We start from the raw sequence: 15,254 nt of genomic DNA, 5'->3' as shown, positions 1-15,254 counted from the left end.
AGAGCAGGTCTACGCAACGGGGCAAGGTCGACCTAAGGCACGCATGTCAAGCTATACGAATAGCGTAGCTAGAGTTGACGTACCTTCGATCGAGTTGCCGCAGGGTCTCTACTGCGGGGAGAAGGATCAATGGGAGAAACTCTCCTGTAAACTCCCCTGACACTTCTCGTTCTGGCGGAGTACCGGAGTCGACAAGAGCGATCAGGAGTCGATCGCTGCCGTATGTGTAGACCTTCCCTTAAAAACCCACCCCTTTTTTTTTTACTAGTGCGGGCAGGAGAGCCTGGGAGGCTGCTGTTCATAGGCACTCACGAATCTTTTGCTACAGGGCAGTGATGTAAATGGCCAGCCCTGAGTTAGGAGCATCCAAAAGCTGTTAGCGCCGGAATGTAGTTTAGGACAGGAAGTGAGGCAGAAGGGCCTCTCCTGGGGGTTCCATGCCGGGACCCCATGTTGCAAGAGAAGTTTTCAGGATCCTCCCATTTCCCCTGCGCTGCCCCCGAGCTCATCCAAGTGTAAAGCGAGAGAGGCTGGGCACACACCACTGAAATGGGGTGTGGACCCCCAGGGGAAGGGCCGGTGGCATATCCAAATGCTCGTGAGGGGGGAGAGGAGGGAGCGTGGAATGCGGCTAGGACACACTGCAATGGAGAAGTGCCCTGGGTCCCTGTGGAGATGTCCTCACTGCAGTGTGAGTGCAGGGTTCGAACCCGGGCGCAGGCGTAACTGCTCCCCGCCTTTCTACGCACTAACCCACAGCTTGGACCCAGCATCCCAGCCAGTGTTCCCTCAAATGATTTTGTGTGTGTGTGTGTGTAATGAATTTTGTTACACACACCACTGAGGGGGTGAGGTGACCCATTGCTGCCATGCTGGTGCACAGAACAAAATTAATTCCGCACAGGGATGATTTGTGATGGGGGTAGGCCCGAGGGATTGGGCATGTAGGAGGGGGCTCAGGGTTGGGGGTGGTGATGGCTTTGGCTGGGGGTGTAGGCTCTGGGGCGGGGCTGGAGATGAAGAGGCTTGGGGTACAGGCTCTCTGGGGAGAGAGGGCTTCCCGCAGCCTTTCTCACCGCAGCAGCCCCAGGCTAGGTGAGGCTGGGGGAGGGGTGCCTCTCTCCCAGCTAGGGCATACCCACGCTGCTGGGGATAGCATGAGGAGAACTTCCCAGAAGTGCCGGCTCCACAGCCCCTGCCCAGCCGTGTCAGCAGCTTAGAGGGCACGATGCCCAGGACCCCACAGGGGACAGGGCTGGAGGGTCTGAGGCCAAGTCCAGCTGCATCCCACGGTCCAAGCACTGTTGCTCCGCAGTGTAGGTGCAGCCCTGTCGGACTCATGCTCTGGAGCTCACCACCGGTATCCCACAATCCCATGGGCTTTGTTGTCCTCTGGCCTGTCCAGCTTTTCCAAGCTGCCCCAGGGCAAAGAGCTAGAGGGGCAGCGTTTGGCAAGTCTGGGCTGGGGGACTGGACTAGGGCCCAAGCCTGAGCCCCAGGCTGGGATCCAGGGTTCAACAGTTCCTGGGGCTACAAGTGAGTGCGGATGCTGAAACCCAGGGTCCGCTAACCCTGGGCTCCAGCTGCCTGTAGATGGCCCCATGGTGACTGTGAGTTGTCGGGAGAGGCTGGTGGACACGTGGCACGGGAGCTGGTGTCGCGGTGTCCCTACCGGAGCTCTGGGCCATGGCTCTGGGGACCTCGGAAATTAAACAAGGAGGGGCGTGTCCATGGGAACACGAGGGCTGGGTGAGACTCTGGTGCCCCATGCCCCCCCGGTAATGGCCACCAGGCCACGTGTGGCTTAAGGGACCCTCTTCCCTCCAGGACAGCCACAGTCTGGAAGACGCTTTCCCCCTTCTGGGGGGAGGAATACGAGGTCCATCTGCCACCCACCTTCCACAGCGTCTCCTTCTACGTGTTGGATGAAGATGCACTCAGGTATGGTGCCGGTCTCTCTCCAGCCCATCTCCTTCCTCCCCCCAGGGCAGCTCCTCTGATGCCAGAGGGGCTGGACAATGGCCTGGGGTTTAGTTCTGTCATGGGGTGACCTTAAGTGAGTTGGAGCCCAGCCCGTTGCCTCAGTTTCCCCCTCCCAACAGCCTTGCTGGTGCCACCTTGCCCGCCTCTCTTCGTTGCGACTGCCCAAGAGCGTGCACATGTGTGTGCCAGGGTCGGGGGGAGCTTCGGCGTATTGAGCAGCACAGGCAGATGTCTCATGACTCAGGGAGCACAGCCAAGTCGAATGGAAGAGGGGTGCCCCTCCGCCCTGGCTTCCCCCACACAAGGAGCAGCAAAACGCTCAGGAAGGGGAGGTGACGTGCCCAGATGACAGATGGTGCCCCAGCATCTCTTTGAAACTGACCCCAACAGGCTAAGGGAGCTGCAGAATTTCAACACCTCTTGGAATCCGACTCTTTAGAGGGGAAAACTGCGTGTTAAAGGGCCAGGGAGGCTGCAGACTCGTAGGGGTGGAAGCCTTGCCTAGTGGGTAGAGCATCGTGCCAGGAAGTGGGAGACCTGGTTTCTGTTCCCAGCTCTGGTACTGTGTGACCTTGAGCAAGTCCTGTTCCCCTCTCTGGCTGTGTCTACACTACGGGGCTTTACACTGTGCAATTTGCATACCTTTTTCTGATAGCTTTTTCGGAAGAGGCTTTTCTAAAATTTGGCCCATCTACACTGGGCCAAATTTTGGGGAAAAAACCCTCTTTTGGAAGAGCCCTTCTTCCTCGTGGGAGGAGGAAGACAGGGCTTCCGAAAGAGTGCATCTGCCCTTCTGCAAAAAAAAAAAAAAGCGGAAGAGCAGATGCGTTCCCTGGATGTGGCGGAATTTTTCCAGGATACCTCTCCTGGAAAAACATCATAGTCTAGACATAGGGAAACTGTGACACTGAGGCTATCTGCATTGCTCCTGGGTTTCTCCTGTAAAGCATTGTGAGGCGTGCTATTTGAGAAGTGGGTTGAATGGGGCTTGGTTAGGGGGTGATGCTTATGGGTTAACTGGTGACCTCGCTGGGCTGGAGCAGCCTGCCCTGGTTAAACAGGATTTTACATCTCTAGTTTTAGGTCCAAGCAGAGAGGTAGCCCATAAACTCGGCTTTGTGCTCTGTGGAAGTAATTAGGATTTAATCTCATGCTGAAAGTGGGCTGTGGCTTATGCCAAGTCTTGTCTGTGTCTGAGCCAGACAGCAAACCGGCTCCCCCCTGAGCTAGCCCTGCGGGGGGCCAGGCTCCGAGTGGGAATTTGAACCAGATGTTGGCGCGTCGAGGTTTATGGTCTGTGCTGTGAGCTGCTCTGTTGTGTTTCCCCAGCCGCGACGATGTGATTGGGAAGGTCTGCGTCACGCGGGACGTGCTGACTGAGCATCCGAAGGGTAAGGCAGTCTCTCTGTGGCGCAGTCACGCCGGTGGGGCTGGTTTCTCCTTACAGCTGCCAGCCCTCAAACAGAAAGCCTGGCAAGGAGAGGGTAAGGGGGAGTCCCTTTCCCTGGCGGGGCTGCGGAAGATGGAAAATGCTTGGTCAAGCCATTCTCCTGCCATCCATCTCCACCCTCTGACAGACAGAGGCTAGGGACACCATTCCTTACCCATACTGGTTAATAGCCATTAATGGACTTAACCTCCATGAATTTATCTAGTTCTCTTCTAAACCCTGTTATAGTCCTAGCTTTCACCACCTCCTTAGGCAAGGAGTTCCACAGATTGACTATGTGCTGTGTGAAGAAGAACTTCCTTTTATTTGTTTTAAACCTGCTGCCCATTAATTTCATTTTGTGGCCCCGTAGTTCTTATATTATGGGAACAAGTAAATCACTTTTCCTTATTCACTTTCTCCACACCAGTCATGATTTTATAGACCTTTCTCATATCCCCCCTTAGTCTCCTCTTTTCCAAGCTGAAAACTCCTAGTCTCTTTAATCTCTCCTCATATGGGACCCATTCCAAACCCCTCATCATTTTAGTTGCCCTTCTTTAAACCTTTTCTAATGCCAGTATATCTTTTTTTGAGATGAGCCTGGCCATTTACGCAGCCCAGCAAAGGCTACAGGCTAGCCTGGTTGTATCGCAGGGTAGAATTGAGCCAAACACTACTCCCCAACACCACCACCACCACCATTGCCTCAACAATCAGCTGGGAGTGAAACTGACATCCTATCAACACTGCGTCACAACTACCGGGGTGGGGCTGGGGAAGTCGGGGTGTGGCAAGCACCAAGGGAGTGGATTTGGGGGGGAAGGCTTTCCCTCCAAAGCCTGGCACCCCTAGAATCCCTCCAGTCCCCCAGTACATGGCCAGGTGGGAGCCAGACTGTGGTGCCTGCCCCAGAATCAGGGCCGCGGCCTGACAGGCGCCAATTCCGCCCACCCCCATGGCAGGAGCAGGCTGGGGCCAGGCACCATGGACAGATGGGAGCTGCTGCCAATCCCTCCTAGTGGCCCAGCTGGGAGCGTGGGTGCATCCCCTACAGCACGCCCCAGCCAGTCCTTTAAATTGCCTGCCTGCCTGCCGCAGAGCGGTGTGCCCCGGGAGAGGCGCGAGTTCGTCCTGATAAACCTGCCCACGCTGGGCGCCCAGAGCACTTGCAAATCCTGGAGGAAACCGTCTCCCACCTCCATCAGGGATGAGTCATGCAGGTCTCTGGCAGGCAGCTCACGTCCTCTACTTACTCGGCCCAGCTGAGCCAGCCACTAGCTGAGGGCAGAGACTGCTGCGTGGGTGGAGGGGGTGGGCGGGGGGAGCTCTGCACTGGCCTCCCCCCTGAATGTGTCTGGGCAGCTGCAGAAGGGAAAGGAGCCGCACTAGGGGAGGGTCTGTCTGGATTTGTGAGGACTCAGGGAGTATCCAGAATTTTAGGCCCCAGAGGGGGGAAAGGATCCAGGAAAAGGGCCCTGTGCCACTCAGCTGTGGGTGGTTGAGGGCAGGGTTGCCTGTAAGCTGAGCGTTTGGGCAGCCGCACAGGAGACAGTCAAATGCCACCCAGCTGATTAGCAGAGTGCCCACAGCTAGGTTTGTGTTTCTGTTGGTGGTGCACATCCACACATGCCTTGGAGCACATAGAAAAATTTATCCCGCACGTGGATGGAAAAAATGCACACATGGATGGAAAAGATCAGAGGGCACTTTGGCTCAGGGGATTGGTAATGGGCTACAGCACCTTTCCCTGCTAGGACACTGGTTTGAACCTGGAAGGAGGCCACCAGTGACTGAAGGCCGTTGCCTTCTGATGGCTGCTTGGCACCCTGGTGTGCAAACAGAGCTGCTGGCCTGGTTCCTATGGGACCGGGTTTGTGTGACCCTGGGCAGGTCACTTAGACTCTCTGGACCTCTGTTCTCCAGCTGTCCCTTGGGGATGACAGCCTGTCCCTGCCTCCCAGGGCATGGGGAGGAGAAATGCACTAAAACTTGGGAAGCGCTTTGAGACTGCCCCCCTGATGGAAAGCGCTATGGAAGAGCGAGGTGGTTGTGTTATCCAGGCTGTGCTATTGGGTAGTACTCCCTAGTAGTTAGTGACAAACTGCATGACAGGATTCTGTCTGCCTAGGTTACAGCGGCTGGCGGAACCTGACGGAAATCGATCCTGATGAGGAGGTGCAGGGGGAAATCCACCTCCAGATTGCGCTCCTGGGCAGCGAGGGGGCGAGGAAGCTGCGCTGCAGGGTGTTTGAAGCCAGGTAAGGGGGTGGAGCAAGCCAGGGGTGGGTCTGCAGGGAGGAAGCTGCTAAGGCACCATTGCTGTCCAAGGAGACTGCTCAGAGGCTGGGAAAGAGGAGCGTTTAAAACCCCAGGGCTGTGCAATGTCCCACAAAGGCCCTGGTCCAGTGCCTGTGGAAGTGAATTGAGGGGAAAGGGTGTCTTTCCACTGACTTGGCCGGAGCCGTAAGGGGGGGGGGGACGGGGTAATAAGCAATATAGCCCAAGTCAGTAGTGTTCTGAGGAAGGCAGTGTGAGCTAGTGGCTGGAATGCTGGCTTGGGATTCAGGAGATTCGGGTTCTAGTCCCACCTTTGCCACGGGCCTGCTGGATGAACTCGAGCAAGTCATTTTCCCTCCCCGTTCCTCAATTTCCCCATCTGTAAAATGGAGCTAATTCTATTGACTGTCTTTGGAAAACATTTTGAGCAGTGCTGGGTATTCTTATTACATAGGGCTTACTTAACCTGTGGCACTCACTGCCACAGTACATCAACTAGGTCAAGAGCTAAACAGGATTTGGAAAAGGACCAGACATTTATTTGGTTATTGATGAAGTTACATTAAAAAGATAAAACCTCTCCTTTGAGGCCTTAGATCAACCGCTAAATACCTGGAGCTGAGATACAACTTCTCCAGATTATTCCACCCTGGGATCTCTTGTCCCTTCCTCGGCTGCCGTCTCCAGGTGGGGATGAGTCCCTGGGCCGGATGGGTCTTGTGTCTGCTCCATCCTGGCCGTCCCCGTGTGTGGCACGTGTGAGGCCTGATCTAGATCCCTGCTGTGGCTGGCAGGCGCCAGACTGAAAAGGCCTTTTTGCTGCCTGTTGCCAACGAGGTTTTTATCGTCCCTGCCAAGCTGAGCTCCCTCCATCGCCCTATTCAATGAGTCCCAAGGCCCCTGCTGCTACGTGGGTGCCACCCCCCGAGATCTGTGAGAAGCGGGGGCCACCAGTGGGCACTTGGTATCTTGTTTTTGCCCTACTGGCTGCCTTGGCTGAAGAATGAGTAAGCGGGGCCCACGGCTGATTGGGGGTGCGCCATAGGGCAGGAAGGAATTATACGGGGCACTCCAAGGGGGGTCACTAGCAGGGAACGTGAGCCCATGGAGGAGGTGGTGGGGCCCTGTGGGTTCAGACACCCTAGAATCAGGCTGGCCAAAGTCCTACCCCCTTTGGTGCTGGGCTGTGCCTGCTCTGCAGGGCTGTTGCGGATTCCCGGTCCCCGGACAGGCCGAGGCGTGGGCAGAGCAGCCCCGCCCGCCTTGGCAAGAGGACCGTCCTGGCTGCAGAGTGAGCCCAGGTGATGGGCTCCAGGCCAGCCTCACCCGGGTGTGAGCAGCCCCATGGAACCGTGGGAGAACATGGCTGCCGCTCTGGGCACGGCAGGAATTGTGGGTGGGCCACCGGCCCTTGAGTGGCTAAGCCAGCGGCCTCGCCGCAAAGTGGGGGGGTTACCGGCCTGAGTGAAGATTGACCCCGTCTTGAAGCCACATCCCCTGCTCACCTGGCTAGCCTGGGCTGGCACCACTGGCCTCGGGCAAGGGGGTTTGGGTGGGCGGCTGAGGGGTAAGAGCCTAGGTGGTCTGGGCGCGGGGGAGGGAGCAGATAGTGAGAGCGTTTGGGGACTGGAAAATGCAGGGCCAAATCCTTCCCGCCGAGTGACCCAAAGCCGGACTTCTCCTTCCTATTTCAGCCTGTGTGTAACCATGTCCTCCTCTGGGGCCTGCGCCCAGGCCTGGGAGTTGAGGGCCCTGGGTGGCCCGAGCTGGCTTCCTCTCTGGCCCTGAATGTGCCCCTGCAGAGCCAGGAGGATGGGGCCTGTGGCTGGCGCCGTGCCGGCAGCATGGGCGGCGGCTGGGTACGTGTCCCAGCATCCCTAGGTGCTCCCTGTCGGGCAGGCTGCCTCCTGGGTCGGGGGGCAGATGGGAAGCGGGTGCTTTGTTTGGGTAGGGTGCCCTTGAGCTGCCTGCCGCTGCCAGCTCCATCAGCCAGGAAGAGTGGGGGGGAGGGAAGGGGAGGAGAGGAGAACCCAGGGAATCTGCTTCCCAAGCCAGACAGCTGCCTGGAGTTCCCTTCCCTGTGAGTCACAGCTCGCCTCAGTTCCCCCTCCCTTCCACTAGGTGCAGGTTGGGGGGGATTCCCTGCACTAGAGCAATGCCCCACAATCTCTAGTGCGGGGGCGGGTAATAAGTGTTGATTGGGTGGGGGAACTCCACCAATTTGGTGGGAGAAGATGTGGGTAGGGGATTGGGGTGTGGGGTCTGGGTGCAGAAGGGAATTTGGGGAAGGGGATTGGGGTGCGGGGAGGGGGTCTGGGTGCAGGAGAGGATTCAGATTTGGAGGAGGGGGTGTAGGTGGGAGTGGGTGCAGGGGTTTGGGTTGTGACCGGGGGAGGGGTTAGGGGGCAGCGTCTGGGAGGGGGGTATGCGTGCAGAAATGAGTGCAGAGGGTTAGGATTGTGAGCGGGTGCAGGGGTGGGGGCAGGGAGGGACTGGAGAGCCAGGTGCAGGCTCTGGCTGGGAGGTACTTACCTAGGAGGCTCCTGGCCAGCAGCCCAGTGGGACCCTCACGCAGGCTCCCTGCCTGCCCCCTCCCCCCATTGAAAGCAGCCGGCTGTGGGAGCTGTGTGCATCTCTGAGCGCCACTGAGACTTGGGGGGCGGGGCTCCGCATGGGCCCAAGCATCTCCGATTGGCCACTGGCCAGCCAATGGGAGCTGTGAGATTGTGCTGGGGGGGGGCGGGGGGACGGACAGTGTGCGAAACCTCTTCTCCCCAGCACGTGGCGCACAGAGAGCACGTGGCCCCTGCAGCTGGCAGCTTTGACTAGTGTGTGGGAGCTGGTCTGAGGCTCCCACTGGGCTGCCATCCGGATTCTGCACGTGGGCCATATTTTGCCCATCCCTGCTCTAATTGCAGGTAGTCCGGTGGCCAGGAGCCTTCTCCAAGGGCGACGCAGGGAGGGCTCCAGCAGGATGCCTTCCGGAGAGAGTGGGACGCAACTCTGGGTCTTTTGGTGACCCTGGTTTTATTGTATTAGGCTTAATTATTTTCCCTGTCTGCTTACCACCTCTCCCCTCCATCACTTCCTCCCTCGCCTCTCCCTGCTCCCCCGGGACACGCCAGGTGCCGGCCACAGCCTGTGAGTCCCATGAGACCGACGAACCCCTTTGTGACTCGCTCTGGCTGCCTCGGTGTGTGGTTTTGCTCACAGAAGCCTGGCAGCAGAGGGTGGCGTTTCCCAGCTAGCAGTCAGTGACTCACCCTGCACGCTGATGGAGCCCGGCGCACGGCTCCGGCCTGCCCTGTGCATTTGGGAAAGGGAGCCGTTGAAACGCATCCGCCTCTTTAGTTCCCGAATTCAAGAGGGTGGTGCTGGGGTGTCTGGATATTTTTAGCCTCTGTCCCCCACGATGTAAACTGGTGTCCCTCCGCTCTTTCTGGGGAGCTTGGCTGAGTGGATTGAGCTCTGAGACTCCAGCCCAGATGAGTCAGAGAGCAGGCAGCACGGAAATGCGTCTTCCCCACTAGCCTCTTTGTACCTGCCAATTCTCTAAGGCAAATAACAACCCAGCATCCTGCAGACACCGGCCTGGACCCCTGCGTGCATCAACCCCCATTCAAAGCGCTGCCGCCCAGAGATCTCTGCCATTTGAATTCTGAGCAGTGGGGTCGGCCGAGCTCTGCCTTGTTAATAAAGGATAGTGTAGGGGGTTGTCAGTGCTTTGACGCAGCCAGGGACGTGTGCAGGACTCAGGGAACAACGTGGCGCGTGGGAGGCCGGGAGAACGGGGCTGTAATGAGATGAACATGAAGGAGATGTCACAGCGGGGGGTCGCGCACACACGCCGTGCTCTGCCATTAAGACTTTGCTTTTGTTCTTTCTTGGCCTGCCGCCGCTTTATTTTGAAGCCATCCCGGCTAAAAATACACGGGTGCACTCTGCCTGTGGGAGGCTGCAAAGCCTTTTGTGCCCGGTTTGTCAGCACCCCGCAACGCGAACTGTGCCATGGAAAACCTACGGCCGTGGAGCCAATCTGCTGGACTAGTTTAAAGCAGATGGGAATTGCCTTGTTAAAGAGGGCAATAAACCGGGGAGGTTGTCTTCTCCAAACCGAAAAGATACAAATGTGAAAATAACATGTCTGGCTACAGAGAGCTTTAGTGGGAACAGGGCTTGAACTTTAACAGGGTAAGAAATGACTTGAGGGGGGGAATAAAAGCAGTTGAGGGGGTGTCTTCATAGATGAGAAGGCCAGAATGCCTGTACGTAGAAATGTTTCCTCCTCCAGTTCCACTGCAAATTCTTCTGATCTGTTTCATGCCTTCAGCTAACACATCAGGGTAAGCAGCTGGGCTGAGTCAGTAGAGACAAAGCACAGATGCAGCTAGTGAAGGGTTTGCCTTTAGGGAGGATGTCTCCAGCCGGAGATCAAACCAAGCTACGGGAAGCCAGGAGAGCGAGAAAACTGCCGGATGCCTGGAGTTGAACAAGTTCCTGAAAATGTTAGAATCCTAGAACTGGAAGGGACCTCGAGAGATCATCAAATCCAGTCCCCTGCCCTCACAGCAGGACTATTGTTGTGATGTTATCTAATGTGGCCTTGTCTGGTTCCACTTGGTCACGGTGTGCTGGAAAGGAGAGAGCGGAAGTAGAGGGGGCCAGAGACTGGCAACAAGAATGCTTAGCGAGCTGGAAAAAGGAGAGAGAGGGGAGGATCGCTGACGTGCGAGAGGCAACGCACTGAAATACATATAGTTGACCTGCGGAACTCATTGCCACAGGATGTCAGGGAGGCCAAGAGCTTAGGAGGACAGTGAAAAGGATCAGGTGTACAAATGAATAATGAGGCAGCTTGGGGTTACAACACTGAGGCTGAAAAAAGAAAAGGTGGGGTGGGGGGGAAGCAGGAAGGAATATAAACTCTCGTTCTTCCAGGCATCAGCTAGTGTTAGAAAGTGATTCCTCGGTAGCAGATGGTGCTGGCTGCTGCAAGAGATGGGCTATTGGACGAGGTGGACTGCTTGGTCTGATCAGTTCCCATGAGCCTGCAGTGCCCTTCCCAAAGGAACTTCTCTCCCGTCTGCCCCCCAGCACCACTGAGCACTCATACAAAGGAGAGAGACACTGAGCTGGTGTTAACCCTTGTTGAGATGGCGCCCCGGGAAACCGCACCTGTACCCCACCCAGACCTCTGATGTGTATGGGAGCTTGGTGGAGGTAGTGGGCAGCCCTTCTCTCCTCGGCCTGCCTGGGGCACATGGCAGATCCCTCCTTCCATAACTCCCCAGCCGTCCCATCACCATTCCTGCCGGTGACAAATGTGCGGCTTGTTCCTTCCTTCCCCTGCAGATGGGCCTCTGTCCTCCGGGCCTGGAGGCATGCAGCAGCCAGCAGGGGGAGGGAACGTGCATTGAAAAACTGCTTGGGCTAAGGGGCAGGTTCCTTTATGGGGCGCACAGTGGACTGGCCCCCGCTCGGTTCAACTTGCAGTAGGAAAAAGCCAGGGTCTTGCAGGTTCTCCCAAAGCTGCCGGCAGCCACGCCGCGGCAGAGCTGTGCAAATAGCGGATGGGATTAGTTTGGAGGCAGTTCCAAACAGCCCCGTTTCTGGGTTGATCTAAACCATTTTTTCAAATTTCCAACACAAAACACTTCTCAATTTTGTTGTTGAGTTTAAAAATTTTTTTTTGTTTACATTGAGAACATGAGGCCGTCTCTGCAAACGTAGGGCCTGGTACTCTGCCCTGCAGCTTGCATGGCTGCTACCCATTGGCATGGGTTTGCTGCTGCTTTGCCCTGGGGCAGATGCCCAGGTAAGAGGCGGAGCCGCAGCGAATCAAAGCTGGGAGGAATCGGGTGCTAGGCTTTTACGTTCCCCCCACCATGTGAGTAATCTGAGGGAGTCTGGATGAACCCACTCTGCACCACGTTTGGTTCGGGGCTCATGCTGACTGGCAAAATGCTCTCAGCTGACCCAAGTCTGCTTTGTGCACCGACACGTTTCCGCTGGAAAATGCGGCCAGCTCTAGTTGGCAGTGCTCTTGTGCCAAGAGATTCCTCCTCCCTCCACAGGGATTTGGCTCGGAAAGACCGGAACGGCGCCTCGGATCCCTTCGTCAGAGTTCGCTACAAAGGCAAGACCCAGGAGAGCTCGGTGAGTCGGGAGAGCAGGTCGGGGGGTGGATCCCGTTGTGGGCAGAGGCGGCAGGTGTGTGGAGTGTCTGGTGATGCTCAGAGTGGAGCCAAGTCCCTCCCCACACACACCTGCCTTGTGTGTACGTGGAAGGGTGTGGGGGGGGTGAGGACTCTGGCTCTGGGAGTGGCTGGGGTGTGCAGGCTCTAGGGTATGGATGAAGGGTTTGGGGGTGGGAGGGGATTGGGGCTGGGACAGATGGGGTGCAAGATGAGGGGTTTGGGGTGTGGGAGGGTCTGGGGCTAGGGCCCATATCCCCCCTTCTCCCTTCCTCTCCTGCTAATGGTTGTGTGTGTGATCTAACCATGCAGTAGCGCCTGAGAATCAAAGCCCTGAATTCTCAGTAATGCTAAGGCCCCGTTCTACCAGTCTCTCTTCCCGGTTAGGCCTGGCCATGGGCTCAGATGTAAATACGTGTGCACGTTAGTGCTCTTTGCACTGCCAGAGCCATTAGCAAGGCCTTCATGTAAGGAGGAATCCGGGTCTCGGAAGTGAAACTGATCAGCCAGAAAAGATAGACGTGACATTGACAAGCGTGTTTCCATTGTCCAAAGGGCGAAAGGAAAACTTACAACAGGCAGAGTGACCAATCAAACAAGATTAGGGATGTAAAGGGTTAACCAGTAACCACTGCCTTACCGGCATGCTTACCAGGGAACCGGTTAACCAGTGGCCAACCGGAGCAGCCCAGCACCTGCCGTGTGGCGGTTTTACGTCCCTCACCCACATTTCATGGGGACTTTTGTCTGTGCCGCTGCTTTTTATGCCTGGCTGCACCAAACCCCTCTGCGCTCACCACTGCTCAGCACCGGCACACGAGGTCGTCTCTGAAAATGCAGAGCCAGGTGCTCTCTGCCCTGCGCTGTGCACGGTCGCTCGTGCTACGCCAAGGGCGCGTGAGGTGCTTCCCATCAGCACAGGTTTGCATCCGCTCTGCACTGGTGCCGATGGCCAGGCAAGGTGCCGAGCTGCAGCGGATTGGGTCAAGAATCAAGGCTGGGAGGAATCGGACGTTCAGCTTTCAAATTCCCCGCATGTGGGGAACTTAAGGGCTGTTAGGGACACAGGGAAGAACTTTGAAAACCTGTGATTGTTCCCTTCCATCTGTGGGGCGACGTGGCGAGACGCTGTTCCCCAGTGGCTCGGAGCCCACCGGGGAGTGTGACGAAAGCTGTGCTGCTTTGCCTTTCCCGAAGGTGGTCAAGAAATCCTGCTACCCCCGCTGGAATGAGACCTTCGAGTTTGAGCTGGACGAATCGGCCACCGAGAAGCTCTGCATCGAGGTGTGGGACTGGGACCTCGTGAGCAGGAATGACTTCCTGGGGAAGGTGAGGGGCGAGGGCGCTTAATTGGGGTTCGTAGTAAATAAGCTTCATGGGTCAGAAACTTCGGGATCCGGTTCCATCAGCTGCCTCTATTGCCTTGGCGAGCCGTGTCCCTGCCCCCTGCCTCAGTTTCCCCTATCTCTGACATGAAGGAAGGATGGGCCAGTGGGCAGGGCACTAGTGTAGGACTCAGGAGGCCTGGATTCAGTTCCCCAGCTCTGCCACGACCTTCCTGAATGTCCTGGAGCAAGTCCTGTAGCTTCTTTGTGCCTCATCTAGGCAGGGGGGGTGGCAGCAGTGCCCTGCCTCGCAAGGGAGTTGGGAGGCTAAATGCATTGAAGGCAGCGAGGGGCTCAGACGTGACGGTGGTAGGATGGAACATAGCGAGAATCAGGTGCTCAGGTAGAAGTGCCCCCGTCAGGCTGCAATAATTCTCCCTCCCTCTGTAATGTGATGACATCCCCTTGGGGCGGGTGGGGGGGTTCGGATGGACGTGCCTGGTTCTGGGTTTCGAGTCAGGCTCCAATCCCGGCCCAGCCTTGGGTTCAAGATTAAGGCTTGGCACAGGGGGGCACTTCCCACCTTTGCCACAACCGTCCGGTGGGACTTTGGGGGCAGGTCCCCCGAGCTCTCTGAGTCTGCACTCCCCACCTGTGAGCTCCTTTCTCCCAGCCCGTGACCCGTAAACTGCTTGGGGGAGGGCAGCACCTCGCACCACGGGGGCCCTGCTCTCAGTATTGTAACCGTGCAGCTGGCAATGAGTGTGAACCATGGTGAGAGAACACCCCCCAGGAGTGATTTGATTGTGAAAGTGCCCTGTGGTCACCAGGTCAGGAGTAGGAATGTGAAATATCGGTGAATGGAACTGTTGAGTAACCTCGTGAATTCTTGTCGGTTACTCGGCTGTTCTATAGTCCCCACGGGCAGAGCCGGCAGCCAGTGCGTTCCGACCCCACTCCCGAGGAGCCCCCTGCCACTCCACGCAGCTGCCACTGTATCAGAGGCAGCAGCGCAGGGTACCACGGGGGAGCTGGTCCACAAGAGGAGCCAGCTTAAAAGCCAGCTCCCCTTACAGACCGGCTGCCTGTCGCCCTGTGCTGCTGCCTCAGATACAGAGACAGGAGCGCGGGGTGGCAGCAGCCCCCAGCTGGGGAGGGAGCTGAGCTCCTGGATCTGGTGTGAGCTAAAACTGAGCCGGGCTGCCTGCCCACCGAGCTCTAATACACTTTAAATGCAGAGCCGCAGTAGGGGTAGGTCCCAGACCCTTCACAAGCCGGGACTGAGCCAGGCTGCTGGCCAACCTGCTAAAAATGTACTGGCGGGGGGAGGAGGGGAATGCGTGTAGGTCTGTAGCCTTAACCTATAAGCTTTTGTGTATCGTTTAATCGATGATACTATTACCTCCCTAGTCAGGAGAGGGTTGGTTTGCTTGGGGTCAGTGTTCTCATCTTCTCCTCCTGCCTTCCTCCCCAGGTGGTGTTTAATATCCAGGGGTCACAGAATGTTCAGCAGGAGGAAGGGTGGTTCAGGCTGCGGCCAGATAAATCCAAGCCTGGCGTGGATGAGTGAGTCTGTCATTCTCCAGTTACGTTCTCGTGCCGGGAAATGCGGCGAGCACGCTGCGCTCTGCCGGTGACTCAGCAGGGGGTGCTCTCCTTCCTCCGCTTTCCTCTTTTTCCCCACTCTCTCCAGGGCTCACAGGGGTGCAGGGCGGGCGCCACGGTAGGGGCTACTCTCCCCTCCGCGGGCGTCGTTCCGTGCCAGCCCTTCCGAAAGTTGGCCCTACTGCGAGGGCGCCTGACCGCTCACCACAATCGTGCGGGGGCCCTCGTGGGTCCTGGCACCCCCAGCATCTCACCACTCTCTGGTTCTGTGCTCCGTCCCTTCCAGAGGCAACCTGGGTGCCCTGCAGCTTCAGGTGCGGCTTCGGGATGAGTCGGTGCTGCCAGGCAGCTACTACCAGCCTCTCGTCCAGCTGCTGTGCCAGGAAGTGAAAGCGGGGCCCAAGGTGAGTTGGCGGCGCTGCACCAGCCCGGGCAGGG

At 57.3% G+C, this 15,254-nt stretch overlaps 1 protein-coding gene across 3 annotated transcripts in view; it reads left to right on the top strand.

Annotated features, from left to right (window-relative positions):
* The window catches only part of LOC102451490 (ras GTPase-activating protein 4-like), a 48,942-nt gene that overhangs the window by 15,969 nt on the left and 17,719 nt on the right, over positions 1 to 15,254 (top strand). For all 3 annotated transcript variants that reach the window (XM_075904968.2, XM_075904969.2, XM_075904970.2), the window contains exons 3-9: positions 1,828 to 1,941; positions 3,313 to 3,374; positions 5,544 to 5,673; positions 11,767 to 11,848; positions 13,084 to 13,215; positions 14,686 to 14,777; positions 15,103 to 15,220. In XM_075904968.2, coding sequence (XP_075761083.2) covers positions 1,828 to 1,941; positions 3,313 to 3,374; positions 5,544 to 5,673; positions 11,767 to 11,848; positions 13,084 to 13,215; positions 14,686 to 14,777; positions 15,103 to 15,220 — 730 coding nt within the window. The remainder of the gene's footprint in view (positions 1 to 1,827; positions 1,942 to 3,312; positions 3,375 to 5,543; positions 5,674 to 11,766; positions 11,849 to 13,083; positions 13,216 to 14,685; positions 14,778 to 15,102; positions 15,221 to 15,254) is intronic.

Source organism: Pelodiscus sinensis, chromosome 21 (genome assembly GCF_052426305.1).
Source record: "Pelodiscus sinensis isolate ZL-2025 chromosome 21, ASM5242630v1, whole genome shotgun sequence".
NCBI lineage: Eukaryota > Metazoa > Chordata > Testudines > Trionychidae > Pelodiscus > Pelodiscus sinensis.
Note: the sequence above shows the minus strand (reverse complement) of the source record. Positions and strands in the feature narration are given on the sequence as shown.